This window comes from Chenopodium album, chromosome 6 (genome assembly GCF_948465745.1).
Source record: "Chenopodium album chromosome 6, dcCheAlbu1.1, whole genome shotgun sequence".
Lineage (NCBI taxonomy): Eukaryota > Viridiplantae > Streptophyta > Magnoliopsida > Caryophyllales > Amaranthaceae > Chenopodium > Chenopodium album.
The window spans coordinates 7217288-7233134 of record NC_137839.1 but is presented as its reverse complement, the minus strand read 5'-3'; the positions used below and the strand labels follow the sequence as shown (position 1 = coordinate 7233134).

The 15847-nt window shown below is 33.5% G+C and overlaps 2 protein-coding genes across 2 annotated transcripts; one reads left to right on the top strand and one right to left on the bottom strand.

The window, feature by feature from the left end:
- The first annotated feature begins 4626 nt into the window (after window positions 1-4626).
- Window positions 4627-7107, top strand: LOC145634453 (subtilisin-like protease SBT3). Its single transcript, XM_081685879.1, has one exon. It carries the CDS (start codon window positions 4638-4640, stop codon window positions 6972-6974), a length of 2337 nt encoding a protein of 778 aa, XP_081542005.1. The 5' UTR covers window positions 4627-4637; the 3' UTR covers window positions 6975-7107.
- Window positions 7108-7502: 395 nt separating this feature from the next.
- LOC145635780 (serine carboxypeptidase II-2-like) lies at window positions 7503-15842 on the bottom strand. Its single transcript, XM_081687138.1, has 10 exons — window positions 15395-15842; window positions 14730-14837; window positions 13184-13279; window positions 13000-13092; window positions 12387-12472; window positions 12039-12299; window positions 10905-11035; window positions 9971-10066; window positions 8675-8780; window positions 7503-8099 (listed from the first exon to the last, which is right to left on the bottom strand). Exons 1-10 carry the CDS (start codon window positions 15678-15680, stop codon window positions 7938-7940), a joined length of 1425 nt encoding a protein of 474 aa, XP_081543264.1. The 5' UTR covers window positions 15681-15842; the 3' UTR covers window positions 7503-7937.
- Window positions 15843-15847: the final 5 nt, after the last annotated feature.

Genomic DNA, 15847 nt, shown 5'->3' with positions numbered 1-15847 from the left:
GCTAAAAGCCTAAAAGTTAATTTTAAACTCATTTAATAGACGGTAATAAATACATATGTTAATGATCATAATCTAGAAAATTCTTCAATGCAATTATCCAAATATATAATTTTTTTTCATTAAAACTTTGTTAACATTGTCGATCCCTTTCAAAACGTGGAATTTTGGGAAGAAAATTCAATCCACAGATTTGGCATTATGAACATAGATAGATACTTATAAATTTATTATCATTATCATCATTTATTACGGAGTAGTATGCAGTAGAAGACGATACATTAGGTAATTAGTGTGAGACAAATCGAAAAAAATTTGTGGACACTGGCAAGTGAGTGCCAAGATAGTCCAGCAACTGATTGATGTTGATGAGATATGTCTTAAGTAGTTTTTTGTCTCAAACACATCAAATCACCTTCCAAATCATAATGAGTTCAATTCATGACAATTCCTTTAACCCAAGCTAAAAGTGAACTTGATTAATTATTTAAGATGAAGAGATTATTTAGATTCAAATTACTACTTATCTTTCTTCAAATTTAATTGTTAAAAAGAAGTTTTTAATTAATTTACAATTGGTATGGTGACTATATATAAATCTTATAACATAGTACTTTCATATAATGTAATAAGATAATTGGAAAACTTATTATTGAGTCATTCAGTAAATTAAACTGTTAGAAAAATTTGTTGCTCACCCATTGTGCATATTAAAAAGCGGAAATAATATAATATACATAACAAACAACAAAGAACACGGGAATTTTATGTGGAAAACCTTTTTTTACCAGAAATGAATACAAACTGTGAAATATGTACTAGGACTTTAATTAATGTGTGAGATGGTGATATATAGGCTCTCAAAATCTCTCCATCTAAGCCTAAACACGAATACTAGCTCTCTTTTAGGGTTATTTAACCTCTAATTGAATTGATACGAGAATTACACATAAAAGTATATCTTCGGCTTAATAGACCATATATATATATGGTTCTAAACCTAAATGATCGTGCTATCAAACCCATGGCCGTTCTCTTCTCTAAACACTCCTCCAAGTCGAACCACGTCCACAAAATCAACATAAACAATAAACTCAAATGTGAAATAAAGTACATTATTAATATTAACATTGCTTGTACATACATACCTCCTCATGAACTCCAAAGAATATTTGACTCCTAGTAATAATAACAATAAATAAATTATACTATAATTTTAGTATTCATGTTTAGCCAGAATCTATGTAGGTAATAATCATGATTTGGACTTCTCAAAGGGTGTCAAAAATTCTTTTTATTTAGTGATAAAAACCTTTTTATTGTGTGTTAATAGTTATTGGCTTTATTGCATATATTAGATTTATTTTATTGGTTAATTTAGAATGACATTTGCTAATATTTTCAATTGAAAACAACCTCCATTATATTTAGATCAGCAAGCATTTAAAACCGTGATAATACTGATCAATATTGGAGTATTAACTTTGGAGCACTCAAAACTTGACATATTAAGCCTTCTCTCAAATCTTCTTCATGGGCCACTACACTAGTGCCATCAAATTAAAAGAGTAAAACCCTACATATAAGTAATGCAAATTTAAAAGGTTAGACTTGTAATAATTATTTCAACCTAAGTGTGCTAAATAGACTGTATTCGATATCCTATGTCTAGAGACGGTGTTACAAATGCTAATATTAACGATGGTTCGGTGCAATTCAGGGTATCATAAAAGTGAGCCCTTAGTTCAATTCATACAGGATTTCTATGTACAAAAAATTTACTAGAGTATAAGTATATGATAAAGTTTAAAGATTAAATCATTATCAACGATAGGACTTTGTTAGGTTTAATTTCCCTCTTGGGAGCTGAGGGTTTTTTCTAGCCCCCTTGCTAGAATTTTTTTTTTTTTTTTTAAAAAAAAGTTTTCCCTTCCCTTTTCTCATTCATCTCTTTTATTCTTAAATCTTTATAGGGGGTTCCACTGGTGTTCTTACAGGTGATAAACCCCTAAAATAATTTTTTATTGCTTTTAATATGATTCCAAACAGATATATATGCACTTATGGATTTCAAGTCGAGTTAGTGCTAATTTACAAATTGTATTGCTTCAGATGATTTTTATATATATATATATATATATATATATATATATATATATATATATATATATATATATATATATATATATATATATATATATATTTATTTATTTATTTATTTTTTTAAGGTGCTCGTTAATCAAATCAGCGATTAATTAGTTATAAGGTGTTATCTACTTATATTAGAATTTTATATTTTTGGTAAGTGTCGCTTGACTATCTTTTATTAATAAAATCCTTTTTTCTTTGTAATCCTTTAAAAAAAATGAAATACACATATCAATTGCTCACCTTACACATGCTCATAACCACCCCTATTGTCTCATCTATAGTATGCAAAGTATCAAATTGTCATTTGTTATCATTGTGAGTATTTGGGAGAAGAAAAAGTATTGTACTACTTAAACAATGGGCACAACCGATATAGTCTCCAAAAGGAATTTTACTACCACTCGGTCTGCTTGTTTCATTTTATTTTAATTTCTGTAAGAAAATAAATTTTATATTTAATTTAAAATAGTTTCATATAAGATAAACTGAACATGACCTTAGTTATAAGTTTTTTAAGAAAAATTAAAACAAAGTTATACACAAAAAAGTTTTCATACAAATAAGATATAAGAATTTAAAGGTAGATATTAGATTACATAAGTCATTTAATTTCAATTAACTCCATTTTAAAGTACTATATTATTATTAATAAATCTTATTATTATAAATCCGTGTATTGCACTTGCATTGCACGAGGCCTAAACTAGTTATATATATTATATATACACACTATGTAGACTAGTAAACACATTTGATTAAGATTTTCAAACTTGGACCAATATAAGTCTTTTTTTTTTTTTTTTATATATATATATATATATAGAATTGCAATGTGAAAGTAACATACTTTTAATTAAGCCATTGTTAGATTTTTGGTGAAAATGTGAACTTCCAGAAACAGCTGATAAGTTGTTTAGTGGTCCTCTATTACTATTATCATACCATAACTAAGTGGGTTGGTAATACAAAGTTAAATTCATGGTATACTACCATAATTAGCACAATTTCATTTATTTTATTTATCATAAGGCACGATTCTTGCATTTGCTATAATCATCTTTAAATTAAATAAAGATATATTCACTAAAGATATTTAGTAAATAATATCTTAATATAAAAAATTTATCATGAAGATGATAATCATCATAAATCTTAATATATGTTACCATAATCATATCTTTTACGAAGTAAAATTCATAAATAATATATGTGTGATATATTTTTGATATTATTAAGAGAATAATATAGTTAGTGTTACTATTTATGATAAGATATTATTTAATCTATAGGATTTATGATTATGGTAGTATATCTTTAAGATTTATGAATATTGCTATCGTCATAAATTTTAAAACATATACCACCATAATCATAAGTCCTAAAATGTATTCATTGAATAATATATAATTTTTTATATTGATTTTATCTTATATCTCTAACAGATTATTATATGATTATTATTTATCTTCATCTTCATTTTTCATATTATAAATTACAATGTGTAGTCATAAAAAGACATATCACGTCTGATGTAGATCGATGGGCCGGGATTCCATAATATATCATGAATAACACCTCTGAATATTCTAACTAGGTAATTAAGATAATTGATTGGCATTCACACATTATAAATTTTTATATATACACCATGAGGATCCTATCCTTATGTTTCCAAATTACAATGGCAAAAAATTGTCTCAAATAATGGATCTTATATTAAAGTGACTATTATTGTCAAATTTACCAAAAATCAGAATGCTTAGCTAAGAAAATAAGATAAGTTTAAAAGTAATAAGTAAACTTGGAATTTTCTTTTTTTGTTTTTTTTTTTTTGAATAATAAACTTGGAATTTTCTGATATTATCTGTAATATTTCATTTGTATTTACAAAATTTAATTTATAACAATATAATTATCATCACGTTTGATAATGGTCAATTATGACCATAAATATGATAAAGTGAATATATAAATCGTATAAAATGTGATAAAGTGAATATATAAATCGTATAAAAGTCAAACTGTTGCAACTTTATAATAACATATCAAAGCGAGTATGACATCTCAAAGCTAGAGTCCTATTAAAAACATTAACTCTACCACCAAAAAAAAAATGATTAAAATAGTAATTCACTTTCCTCAATGATCTCATTGAAATCACCTGAAAAATCAATATCATTAAGAATTTTTAATTTCTATAAAGTAGTGCTATAATTTACTCCAAGAAAGTGTCCACCTTGCTGGCTTGATGTATCATTTATGTGGAAAACTTACAACTCCATATATGACCTTTATTTCGTCTTACATCACATTTGCAAAAATATGTCCCATTTATGTCATTAATAATATGATTAATTACTTTATAATTAAAAAGTATTGACCCCATTTGACTATAACCTCTTTACCTCCCAACAATCTATATAAACCAACCAAAAATTTAATATTTGCATTATATCCTTTCCATATCATATAGTATATCATAAAAATTCATGTATATTTTCAATAGACTAATGTCTTCTCTAAACATTATTATTTTCTTACTAATAAGTCAACTTATCCACTCTTCTAATGGAGAAACTCTCCAAAGATCAACTTACATCATCCACATGAATAAGTCCCTCATGCCTAATGTTTTCACTAGCCACCATCATTGGTACACCTCCACCGTCGAGTCCCTCGCCTCGGCCGTGACACCCGATGGCTATGACTCACCCACTTCTTATAGTTCACCTAGTGTCCTTTATAGTTATGACAATGCCTTACATGGGTTTAGTGCATTTTTGTCTCAAAATGAGCTTCAAAAGCTTGAAAAACATCCGGCTTTTGTAATAGCTTATGAAGAGGCTAGAGCTACACTTGACACAACTAGGACTATTGACTTTCTTTCACTCAACTCACGTACCGGTCTTTGGCCGGCCTCAAACTATGGCCACGACGTTATTGTTGGGGTCATAGACACCGGGGTTTGGCCTGAGAGCCGGAGCTTTAATGATGCCGGGATGACCCCAGTGTCATCCAGATGGAAGGGTGCGTGTGAGGGAGGACAAAATTTTAACGCGTCCTTGTGTAATAACAAGTTGATAGGGGCTAGATACTTTAACAAGGGTGTTATAGCCTCAAAGCCTAAGCTTAAGCCCAAGGTCAACTCGGCTAGGGACAACGACGGTCATGGCACCCATACCTCGTCAACAGCCGTAGGAAACTACGTTGATGATGTGTCCTTCTTCGGCTATGCAAGAGGTACAGCTAGAGGGGTGGCTCCTCGCGCTAGAGTGGCTATCTATAAGGTGGTATGGGACGACGGCCTTTGCCTCACCTCGGACGTGCTTGCTGCCATGGACCAAGCCATTGCAGACGGTGTTGATGTCATCTCCATATCACTAGGATTCCATGAGCTCCCCCTTTACAAAAATCCTGTGGCAATAGGCTCGTTTGCTGCGATGGAGCGAGGCGTGTTAGTGTCCTCTTCAGCAGGAAATAAAGGCCCGGCGTATGGTTCTGTCCACAACGACATTCCCTGGTCCATGACAGTTGCTGCAAGCAATGTTGACAGACAATTTTCCGGGACTTTGTTGCTCGGAAATGGCCGGGAAATCGTAGGCTGGACCTTATTCCCGGCTAGTGCTGTCATTCAAAAGGTCTTGTTGCGATACGAGCAAAAACTAGCAATGTGCAACTCTTCTGATTATTTGACAAAAGTAGCTACTAATGAGATAGTCATTTGTGAAGATACTGGTAAATCTGGTATGGTATTTAATCAAATTTACCAAGTTTCTAACTCTAAAGTAGCTGGTGCAATATTCATCTCTAAAGATCCTCTGGTTTATGAGGCAGGGGAAGTCTCATGGCCTGGGATTGTCGTCGGTCCCAAGGAGGGCCGAACCATTGTAACATACGCGAAATCACACAAGAATAGTTCTTGGGTGAGCATGCAATTCCAGCAGACGTTTGTTGGGTTGAAGCCTGCACCAGTTGCCGCATCTTACACCTCTAGGGGACCGTCTAGGAATTGTCAGAGTGTACTGAAGCCGGATGTCATGGCCCCCGGAACACAGATACTGGCAGCTTATGTTCCGAACATTGAGGTTGCTAGGATTGGTGATAACATAGTACTGTCAAATGACTATGCTCTGATCTCAGGAACATCAATGGCGTGTCCACACGCTTCAGGAGTGGCCGCCCTTCTGAAGGCAGCACACCCAGATTGGACCCCTGCTGCTATCAGGTCTGCAATTATGACAACAGCAGACCCGCTTGATAACACTCGCAGTGCTATCAAGGACAACGGTTTTGACCTTGCACCTGCTTCCCCATTAGCCATGGGATCAGGTCAGATAGATCCTAACCGTGCACTTGACCCAGGGCTTGTCTACGACTTGGCACCACAAGACTACATAAACCTCCTTTGTTCAATGAATTTTACAAGAAACCAAATGATGAGCATCGTAAGATCAAACAAACACCACTGCTCAACCCCATCAAACGACCTCAATTACCCATCCTTCATTGCTTACTATGAAAACAACACAAAAACTGCTACTACAACTTTTCATAGGACTGTAACGAATGTAGGAAGCTATGGTATGACAACATACAAGGCACTGATAACCGCACCTAAGGAAGCTCAAGTGAGGGTGTACCCGAGAACATTGGTGTTTAAGAGACGGTATGAGAAGCAGAGCTATACTATGACGATCAAGTACAAGAGTGCTGATAAGTCAGAAAATACATACGGTTCGCTGGTTTGGATGGAAAATCATGGACAGCATAGAGTAAGGAGTCCCATTGTTATATCCCCGACCGTGTACTTTAAGCCCCCTGTCTGATCAATATGTCCATAATAAAACTAGTAGTTTAGCCAAATATTGAGAGGCATACTATACCCATAAAAATTGTAATTTATGAGACATGCACACTTGGCTTTGCTCAATCCTCCTCCTCCCAAAGATTTTAATCCTATGTCATATGATCAAAGCTAAATTACTTAGATTACTGAAACAGGTTTTTCGAGTCATTTAAGCAGTCAGCAAATAATGTCCCCTTAAAGTGCTTTCGCAGTTCTTTCCAGTCAAGGATCTTCATTGGGAGGTATCGGAAGCTAACCAAAAGTACTCATATATGTAGATTTTTATGTAGAAGAAGCATATACTAATTAATCACGGTAATGTACACATTAGCATCATTTCAAGGCTAAGCGTTATCAAGCAATTGGACAATACCTTTATCGAGCATTACAACTCTAGGTGTATTAACCTCGAGTTTGATATTAAACAAGCAATCTAAAGCATACATGAACATTAAGGATATGTATGCATCAATGCATGTGTGAGTCTATGATATTCCAGACCTAAATGTCACAAAAGGAATGTATCTTTCTTTAAGCTAAGTTTGGTTTTGAATTTCAGGTGAATTTAAAAAAAAAAATTACGGCTCGCAAGAGAAATCAAGTCCAGCAATTTGCCCAAGTTCTCACTGCAATGAGAATCACTTTTCAAACAAAACAAGATAAAACAGAGATTAACCCAAGTAAAGCTCTAACATGTACACAAGGGGTTTGTACCCCAAACAGCACTTTAAAACATACACATATTCAGTATCACTGTCGTAAGCGGGTGAAGTATTATTCCGTATGAATATTGGAATTTTCTTGACCCAATTGAGGTTATATATTAAATCTAGAGTGCATATAAATAGGGGTTTCGAGAATGGGAAAGACAATCAAGAGTTAAGATCCTTTCAACTCTCTGATCATAACAACCCCTAATAGTTATCCCTACAGAATGCTGTGTTTAAGAATCACTGACTTGATGCAGTGCTGGCATCGATTCACCAGACAAGAAGGACTTGGCCAGTATAAGGGAAAGCTTAGATTGATGTAGAGGGACTTCATGGCCAGCTCCCCTCACCGCCACAAATGTAAGGCCTTTGTATTCTTGTGTCCATCCCCCAACCTGTTCGAGTCATGAAAAACCAAATAAGAAAATCTGAAAGGGGTAGAAATCGGAGGACATAAATTCCATGAAAACCATCAGTCAAAAACTCAAGCTATGATGATGAATTTAAAGCAAAATATCTGAAAGGTAATTTAAACACTAAGAAACTGAGCTAAGTAAAAGGCATTAAGGCAGTATTTCCTTCCCAAAAGCCTATATTAGTGAGGTTCAAACAACTATTCCATTAATTATGTATCAGAACAGCATATGATTAAAATTTTAAACTTATAAGAGTGCAAGTTGCAAAAAGTAAAATATGAATTTGATAAACAAGTTCCATCTAACCATCTTAGGAGCGATTTAAGTTCTGCAATGGAAAGAATAGAAAATAAATGACAATTATATAAGTACTTGAATAAGTATATGCACAAAACATAAACGCAAACTCTAGCATAGCTTATGCATCATAGCATAAATTAGCCTTGAGGAATCCATAACCAGTTTTGGTTAGAGTAATAAGACAAAGCTGACAGTAAAACCAAGGATAATATAGGAATCTAGTCTTAGCTTCTACAGTAAGTGTAGTAAATTACCTGTCCGTCATCATACCAGGCACGCCAAGGCTTAACGGTTGGAAGTTTGAGAGCATCTATACTGTATCTTGTTGATGTGACGGGAATTACAGCATCAGTGTCACCACTGCATTGAGTAAAAAATTAAAAGCTATATTATTTGCTTTTCATTGGAAATCATTTCATGTCAACAAAAATACAATTACAATCAACATGCTTATAATACAGATAGAGCTATACAGTAAAAATAACTGCAAACCACAAAATCGACTAAGAAAAAATAATTGCAAACCACAACCAGCCCATTGATAGTAACATATGCTATAACAAAAAGAATAATTGGGGTGTTGTCCTATTTGACCATTGCCACAAAGACCTTTGTACTAGATTTAGTGTTGACGGTCACTGGTTCAATTACACTAAACAAGCTCATGCACCGAGCCTGCCAGTCAATTGGCTGTCATTATGAAGGAGCTCATGTGCACATATCACCAATATATATATGCACCCAAATCCTAATTATAACATCAACTTAATATACTCCAGACTTAAGTCCAATCACAAGTGTTATGTGCAACGAAGTATGTGCAAGTTTCTGAACTTTTACAAACAAAATATCAATAATTTTCTAATATAATGGGAAATCAATTATAATGAAAAAAAACATGGAAATGATGCTCAACAATAGACCAAAAGGTCATATATACAAATTACATATGTTAATATACTCCCTCTTTCCATGAAAAATATTCCTGTTAGGCTTTGGCACCCTTATTAAGGAATTCAGTAGGGTGGGCCGTGGGGACAGAGAGTGTGAGAGAAGAGAGTTAACGGAAGAATCTACTTCACATTGGTTAAATATGAAAAAAAAATATATATATTTTAAAGTTTAAATCAAGAAGATTATTTGTGGACATCCTAAAAGAAAATACAGGAAGATTATTTGTGGACATCCTAAAAGGAAATACAGAAAGATTATTTGTGGACAAAGGGAGTATATTCTAACCATTTTGACACTTAGAACAAACCCATCAAAAAACGATTTCATGATCTTCCGACACCCCACCCCCCACCAAAAAAAAACACACACACACACAAAAATACAGGATTAAATAAGGGATAAGATAGTGTGTGCTGATTAAAACCTGAAAATCCAAATTCAAATTCCCACATCCATAATAATATAATATATGTCAAGGACTGAACTCAGTGATCTTCCAACCCCCCCCCCCCCCCCTCCAAAACAACACACACACACGTACAAAGAAAAAAATACACAGCCAAATATAGGATAAGATAGAGTCTGCTGATTAAAACCTGAAAATCCAAATTCGAAGTCCTGCATTTATAAGCTCGTGATATATGTCAAGGACTGAGCTCGATGAATCTTTCCAGTTGGTATTTATCATTTCACTGCAAGACACAAAGAAGGAAAAAAGTATATTGAGTGGCATTAAATTGCAATTGGTAACTTCAACTCCATTTGGTGCGGTGTATAGATGTAAAGGAATGCAGGGTACAAGCACAACAATTAAACAGCAGTCAGCAGATATCTACTCCCTCCACCCAACAATAAAGTACCTTGTTACTGTTCTGGGTTTCGCAAGCTTAAATCATGTCAAAGTCAACTAGAAACTCTATTATGGGATGGAGAATACGAACGAAGATAATCAAGAGAAAATCATTGGAAAATATAATTATTGTTCTGGATATCAGTGTTACAGCTTCAAGGCAGAATTATTAGCTAAAAAACTTCAAAGTTCAAAGTGTGAGGATACTATCTAAAGATTGCCACGTTATCATATAAACGAATATTGGAAATGAGATAAAACCTGAAGGATGCATAAAGCATACATATGATACAGTTTCCAGAACAAACTGGATATAGCACAAAAATTATCACACTAAATTTTATGCATAAAAATATACATGAGCTTTATATTTGAGGTAAACAAATGCACAAGAGCTAGAAGCAATGTAAGATTATTTTTTTATCTCCAATCAAACCCATTTTTGTACTCAAACAGCCCATGTTTCCCAAAAAATTGTGATCAAGTCATGTCACAAATATCTTTTCATGAGCAACAGTTTAAGCAATGAAAATCATCTGCTCAGAATACCCTGTATTAGAAGCGGAAAGCCAGGTTAGCCAGATTATCATGCACATAGGTGGCCACTAAAATTCCTGCTAAACCATGCTTATAATATTTTATCTGACAAAATGGTCAATTGCCTATTTCTGAAGAACTACCTGCAAGTTTCCCATTTCTTAGGAGCAAACTTGGGATTAACATGTAGTGCTTGCTGAACTTCTGGATTGTTGAAGTATACAACTGAATGCTTCTCACTACATGGATCATATGCTTCATTGGTGTGACCAATCTAGCAAATAACATTCCCAATCATGAATAATCAACAAAGATATTAAACAGGTATGAACTTTTAGATTTATAAAACTTGAAATTATTCCCTCCATATTAGAGCATTTACCTTAGTTGACATTTCATATAAAGCAAGAAAAGTGGAAAAAGAATAAGTAGGCATATTTTCTAATAAAGTAGTCCATTAGTTGCACAGTCAAAGAGTGGACATATAAGACAGTCAATTTGAACTCCCCAAATCAGAGAGTAGGATAATCAATGTGATATGATTGAATATAATATTGGAACGGAAGCTAACAACAATTTTGTTAGTCAATAAGGCATGCACAACTAGCTCATAAGATCAGATCTCCAAGCAGCAAGATGATAATTAATAAGCACAGTCAGTATAGTAAGAGAGAGCAAGTTTCACAGAACTAAAAAGCCAATATAGAAAGCAAGGTCTTAGCTGACATTATGTCGGCTCAAGTCCAAGGACACAAAAAACTCTAATCTTAGAAGGTCAATGCTTAAATAGTTCAGGGAGGATACAAGGTGGATGCACAATGTTAAGTTATTATCCCCATTTAATCCAAGTACTGAAGGCCAACCTCCCCATCAATAATACTCGCCCATCCCTAAATAAAACCCCCATTTCTCATAGGCACACAATTTTAGGAGACGAGTGTTAGTGAGGTGTTGTTGATTAAAATTGAATACAAAAGGAAGGTATTGGGAATAGTTTATTGTTTCCAGAGGAAGTAAGCAAAAAAATAATGGGGTTAGAGGGGTTTGTTCATTAGAAGTGAGTAAAAAAAAAATTAGTGGATTCTGGGGCCCACCCGAAAACGGGACTTTTGAATAGGAGCAAGAATTTTGAGATAGATTTGGCTTTTAATCAAGGACGGAGGAATTATGTAGCTTTGTATTAATTAGATAAATAATTAACATTCTTACATGCTAATTTTACAAACAAAAAATGTTGCAGGATTAAAATAAATGCCAAAATACCACTTAGCGCTTACCAGTCTTTTCAGTAGTTTGTTAGGTAACGAAGAGTTTGCAGTACAAGAGGGGGTATAGATGCTATATGGGTCAATGTTTCCAAGTTCATTGTTAGCAACATCTAGTATTTTATTGCACTTGTCTGATGAGTGTACAAATGATTCAAAGTCGCAGAATACGTTAAGCAGCTTGTATGTTTCATCAGAGATTAATCCGGATGACCACATAAATTGGAAAACCCCAAGGTGGTCATAGAAATCATCAGTCAGGGCATTTCCAACCTGAAACACATATAAATAAAAAGATAGTTAAGTATTCTGCAGATGGCCATAACAAGCTTGTGTTTCTCGCATGAGAGGAAAACATACCATATAACCCTTAAGATTAATCGTTTTCTTGGTATTTGCCAAGTTGTGCCTTACAATTGCTTGGCTGAGCTGGGGCACATAATGTCCTGTAAAACATTCAACATCATTCTCTGCAATAAAAGGTGAAGAAAACTCTGCAAGCACCAATTTTCTAAATATGTCTAATAGATGATCTAAACTACACCGAAACTACCATCTGAACCTCTGTCTTTCCTAGCAGTATAAAAGTATACGGTTAACAAGCACCACTACGCAAACAGTCGCTTTTGACATTGGAATGACCACAAATGTACCCATAAGCTTGTAAGATAATATATAATTGATATAAGCCATTTAGTTATATATATTTTGAGTCACTGAAAATTACCTAGCTACACACCAAAAAAAAAAAAAAAAAAAAAAAAAAATCACAGCACTAAACGCAACATGCAGGATCCAGATTCTAGATAACCTAAAGAAGAATCTCTCCTCTGTATGAGAAAGGGGCTTCTAAGCATCGCAGGAACTTGTTCAAGCGTATTTATACAAATTTGGAATGAATGGAAACACAAAATATTTTGAAAAAAAACAAATAAATAACTAATCCAACGCAAAACAAATATTTAAGGAATACCTCCATAGCTCTCTCCTGAAATGTAAAATTCTCTCCCCTTATAGTGTGGGAACCGTTTGAACCACTCCAGCAGAAACTTCAAGGAGTCCTGAGCTGAAATCCATAGAAGAACAGTCTACAGTCATAAATGATTCTATTTTTAAAATATATAAAAGTCCACGTCACATATGTTAAAAGCAGATACCAGTTCTTTTGTCTCCATGAGATAGCAAATCAGATGTAGTGTTGGAATATGAAAAGCCAACTCCAGCAGGAAAATCGAGAAACAAAATATTGGCAACTGCATAAAAAGCAAATGATTTTAAAAAGAGCCCCCTTCAAGATCAAATTAGCACAAGACCGTACCTGTTCCTAATGATCATACATTTAACATTTACGAATCTGGCCATTATGATTTTAAACAGAACACAAACAAATTGAACTTGTTTACAGCTTAATCAATATATTTACAAATGCAATAGGTGTCTAGGCCCATCATTATCAATCTTGATCTCTTTATTAGTGTTGAATGTCATACATGGCAGTTACCCTGCAGAACCAATTGCTAGGCATAGGACAAGATGTGAAAAGCAAATTTGGAAATGTAACATATTCTCTAACTTGTTTGCTGCTGATTTTTTTTTACCACTCAGAATTACAATGATTTCAAGAAGAAACCTAATATGATGAATTTGTCATGAAGAATCACAAGTTCACTCAACCCATCATAGTCCTAATAAGATACGCCCTTTGTCTCTAAAAATTCTTCTTACTTGGACAGTGATTGTCATACAAACAAAAGTCAAAACTGGAAGAACTTAGAGGCAAGGAAAGTATGTCCTTGTCTTTGTTAGGTCTTTCTAAGAAATTAGAAAAATAACACTTTGGATTTAATAGAAAATCACCCAAAAGATGGGATAACTCAAAATGATTAAAAAGAAAAAGGAGGGAGAGAAAAGGGGGGGGGGGGGGGTGTCAAGAAAATGGGGGGAAATTTGCTTTATGCAGGTCACTTATTCCTCTAAACTAAAGATCTTATTTTGCATAAAAAGTACTTCGAAAAACATAGCCAAACGATATAAGGTGTTGTGTTAAACTTTGCCACTCAAATTCAAAAATATAGATTATACCGCTTTAATTTTCAGTCAAGATTGACAAATGTATTCTCTATGAGTCTATGGTGAGAAATGAATTTAATGAGTTGATTTGGATCTTGAATAGTTTTTACTTGTCTCTTATAATTATTTTCACTGATATATCTTGTGTGATCTCTCTGGTAAAAAAACTTAAGTCCATTAGAAAAGCTAACACAATGGATTTAATGTCACATCAAACCATGTCAAGCCTGAAGGATAAGATGAGACACTAGAGCTTTTATACTCTATCAGGATGAATAAAAAAAAAAAGCTGTTGTGAAACGTGTAGTTCCCAAATTATCCATATCAACAGCAGATAGTTTTAATTTTAACGTTTTGAAGTATATAGTTAGTAACCCTCCAATTAGCTCTTCCTTATTGAAGTTATATACTGAATCCTAATTCCAAATCAAAACCTTTTATATCATATACAAAGTGTTTACTTTCCTACTTTCTTTCATCCATTCGAACTCCTGCTTCATGGTCCAATATTAGAGGAAATAAAGAAACTTGAGCATTTGAGTCAATGGTAGAAAGAGAGTTCAACCATACAATTACATAAAGATATAAGAGTAGATTTGAATTCATTGCCAAATCCATGAAAGTATTGCATACCTTTGTTCCAGGAGTGAGGATTCATATAAAGTGTTTTCCCATCTTTCTCAATATGAAATGGACCCAGCTCTTCTGCCTCCCCATAGGCAATGGATGAACATCCGGGCCCTACACGAAACAACCATTAACTCAATTACTCAAATCCCCCAATCTATACAGCATCTACTTGCTAACAAAACACCATTTCAAAGTAAAAAGCAATCCAAAATACAGCTAATATAGTAAATGATACACATTTCAATCAAAAAAACAAATAAATCAATAATCACACCTAAATTGTATATTTAAAAAAATATATATATAGAAAAATCAGTCCAAAAATTCACCAATTTTAATCTATATCAACCAGAACAAACAACCATTAATTCAAATACTTGAATAATCACATGTCAAGACTAAAATGCAATCCAAAAGACAGCCACCTGTACTAAATTAAATGACAATTATTTCAATCAAAAAATAAATTCGGTATCATAACCAGAATGTTTCAAGCAATAACAAATAAAATCAAAGTCAATGTCAACTAGATTAGTTAGCAAAAGTCATTCAAAGTGATATTCAAAACTAGTGATTGAATCCCGTCTACATCATTACCCTTTCCCACTCCCAATTCACCAAATACAGAATAAAATTAAATAAAAGAAGGGTTAAAAACAAGATTGAACCTCCATTAAGCCACAAAAGAAGAGGCTTTGAAGAAGGATCTTCAACAGCTTCAATGAACCAATAAAACAGTGCTCTTCCATATTCTTCATTAACAGTAACATACCCAGAAAACTGTGAAAACCCCACATCAAAATTCTGGCCAGGAAGATAATGAATTCTGTCTAAATTTTGTTGGGTAAGTGGGTCCAATGATGAACTTGGAAAACTGCTAATACCCAATTGAGGATTTAGAGTGAAAATGAGTAAGTGAAGAAAAAGAGAGGAAATTTGACTGAAATATTTCATTTTTACTTTGATTTTTGGTTAATTCTGTTCAAAATGAGTACTTAGTTTTAATTTCATCCGAGATTTTTGGGCTAAATATTAGGCATAGACGGCATGGGCAAATTGTTTAGTGATTTTGTGGTTGGTGGGAGTGTGATACTATTAAGATAATGGAGTCTTTTTCAATC

Bases quoted from the DNA above. Each gene is read 5' to 3' on its own strand.
- LOC145634453 (XM_081685879.1), top strand. From the start codon at position 4,638: ATGTATATTTTCAATAGACTAATGTCTTCTCTAAACATTATTATTTTC.
- LOC145635780 (XM_081687138.1), bottom strand. From the start codon at position 15,680: ATGAAATATTTCAGTCAAATTTCCTCTCTTTTTCTTCACTTACTCATT. The intron at 11,036-12,038 runs GTAAGCGCTAAG...GTTATTTGCTAG, and splicing joins ACAAACTACTGAAAAGACTG to ATTGGTCACACCAATGAAGC. The intron at 10,067-10,904 runs GTAGTTCTTCAG...TGTGTCTTGCAG, and splicing joins AAGAAATGGGAAACTTGCAG to TGAAATGATAAATACCAACT.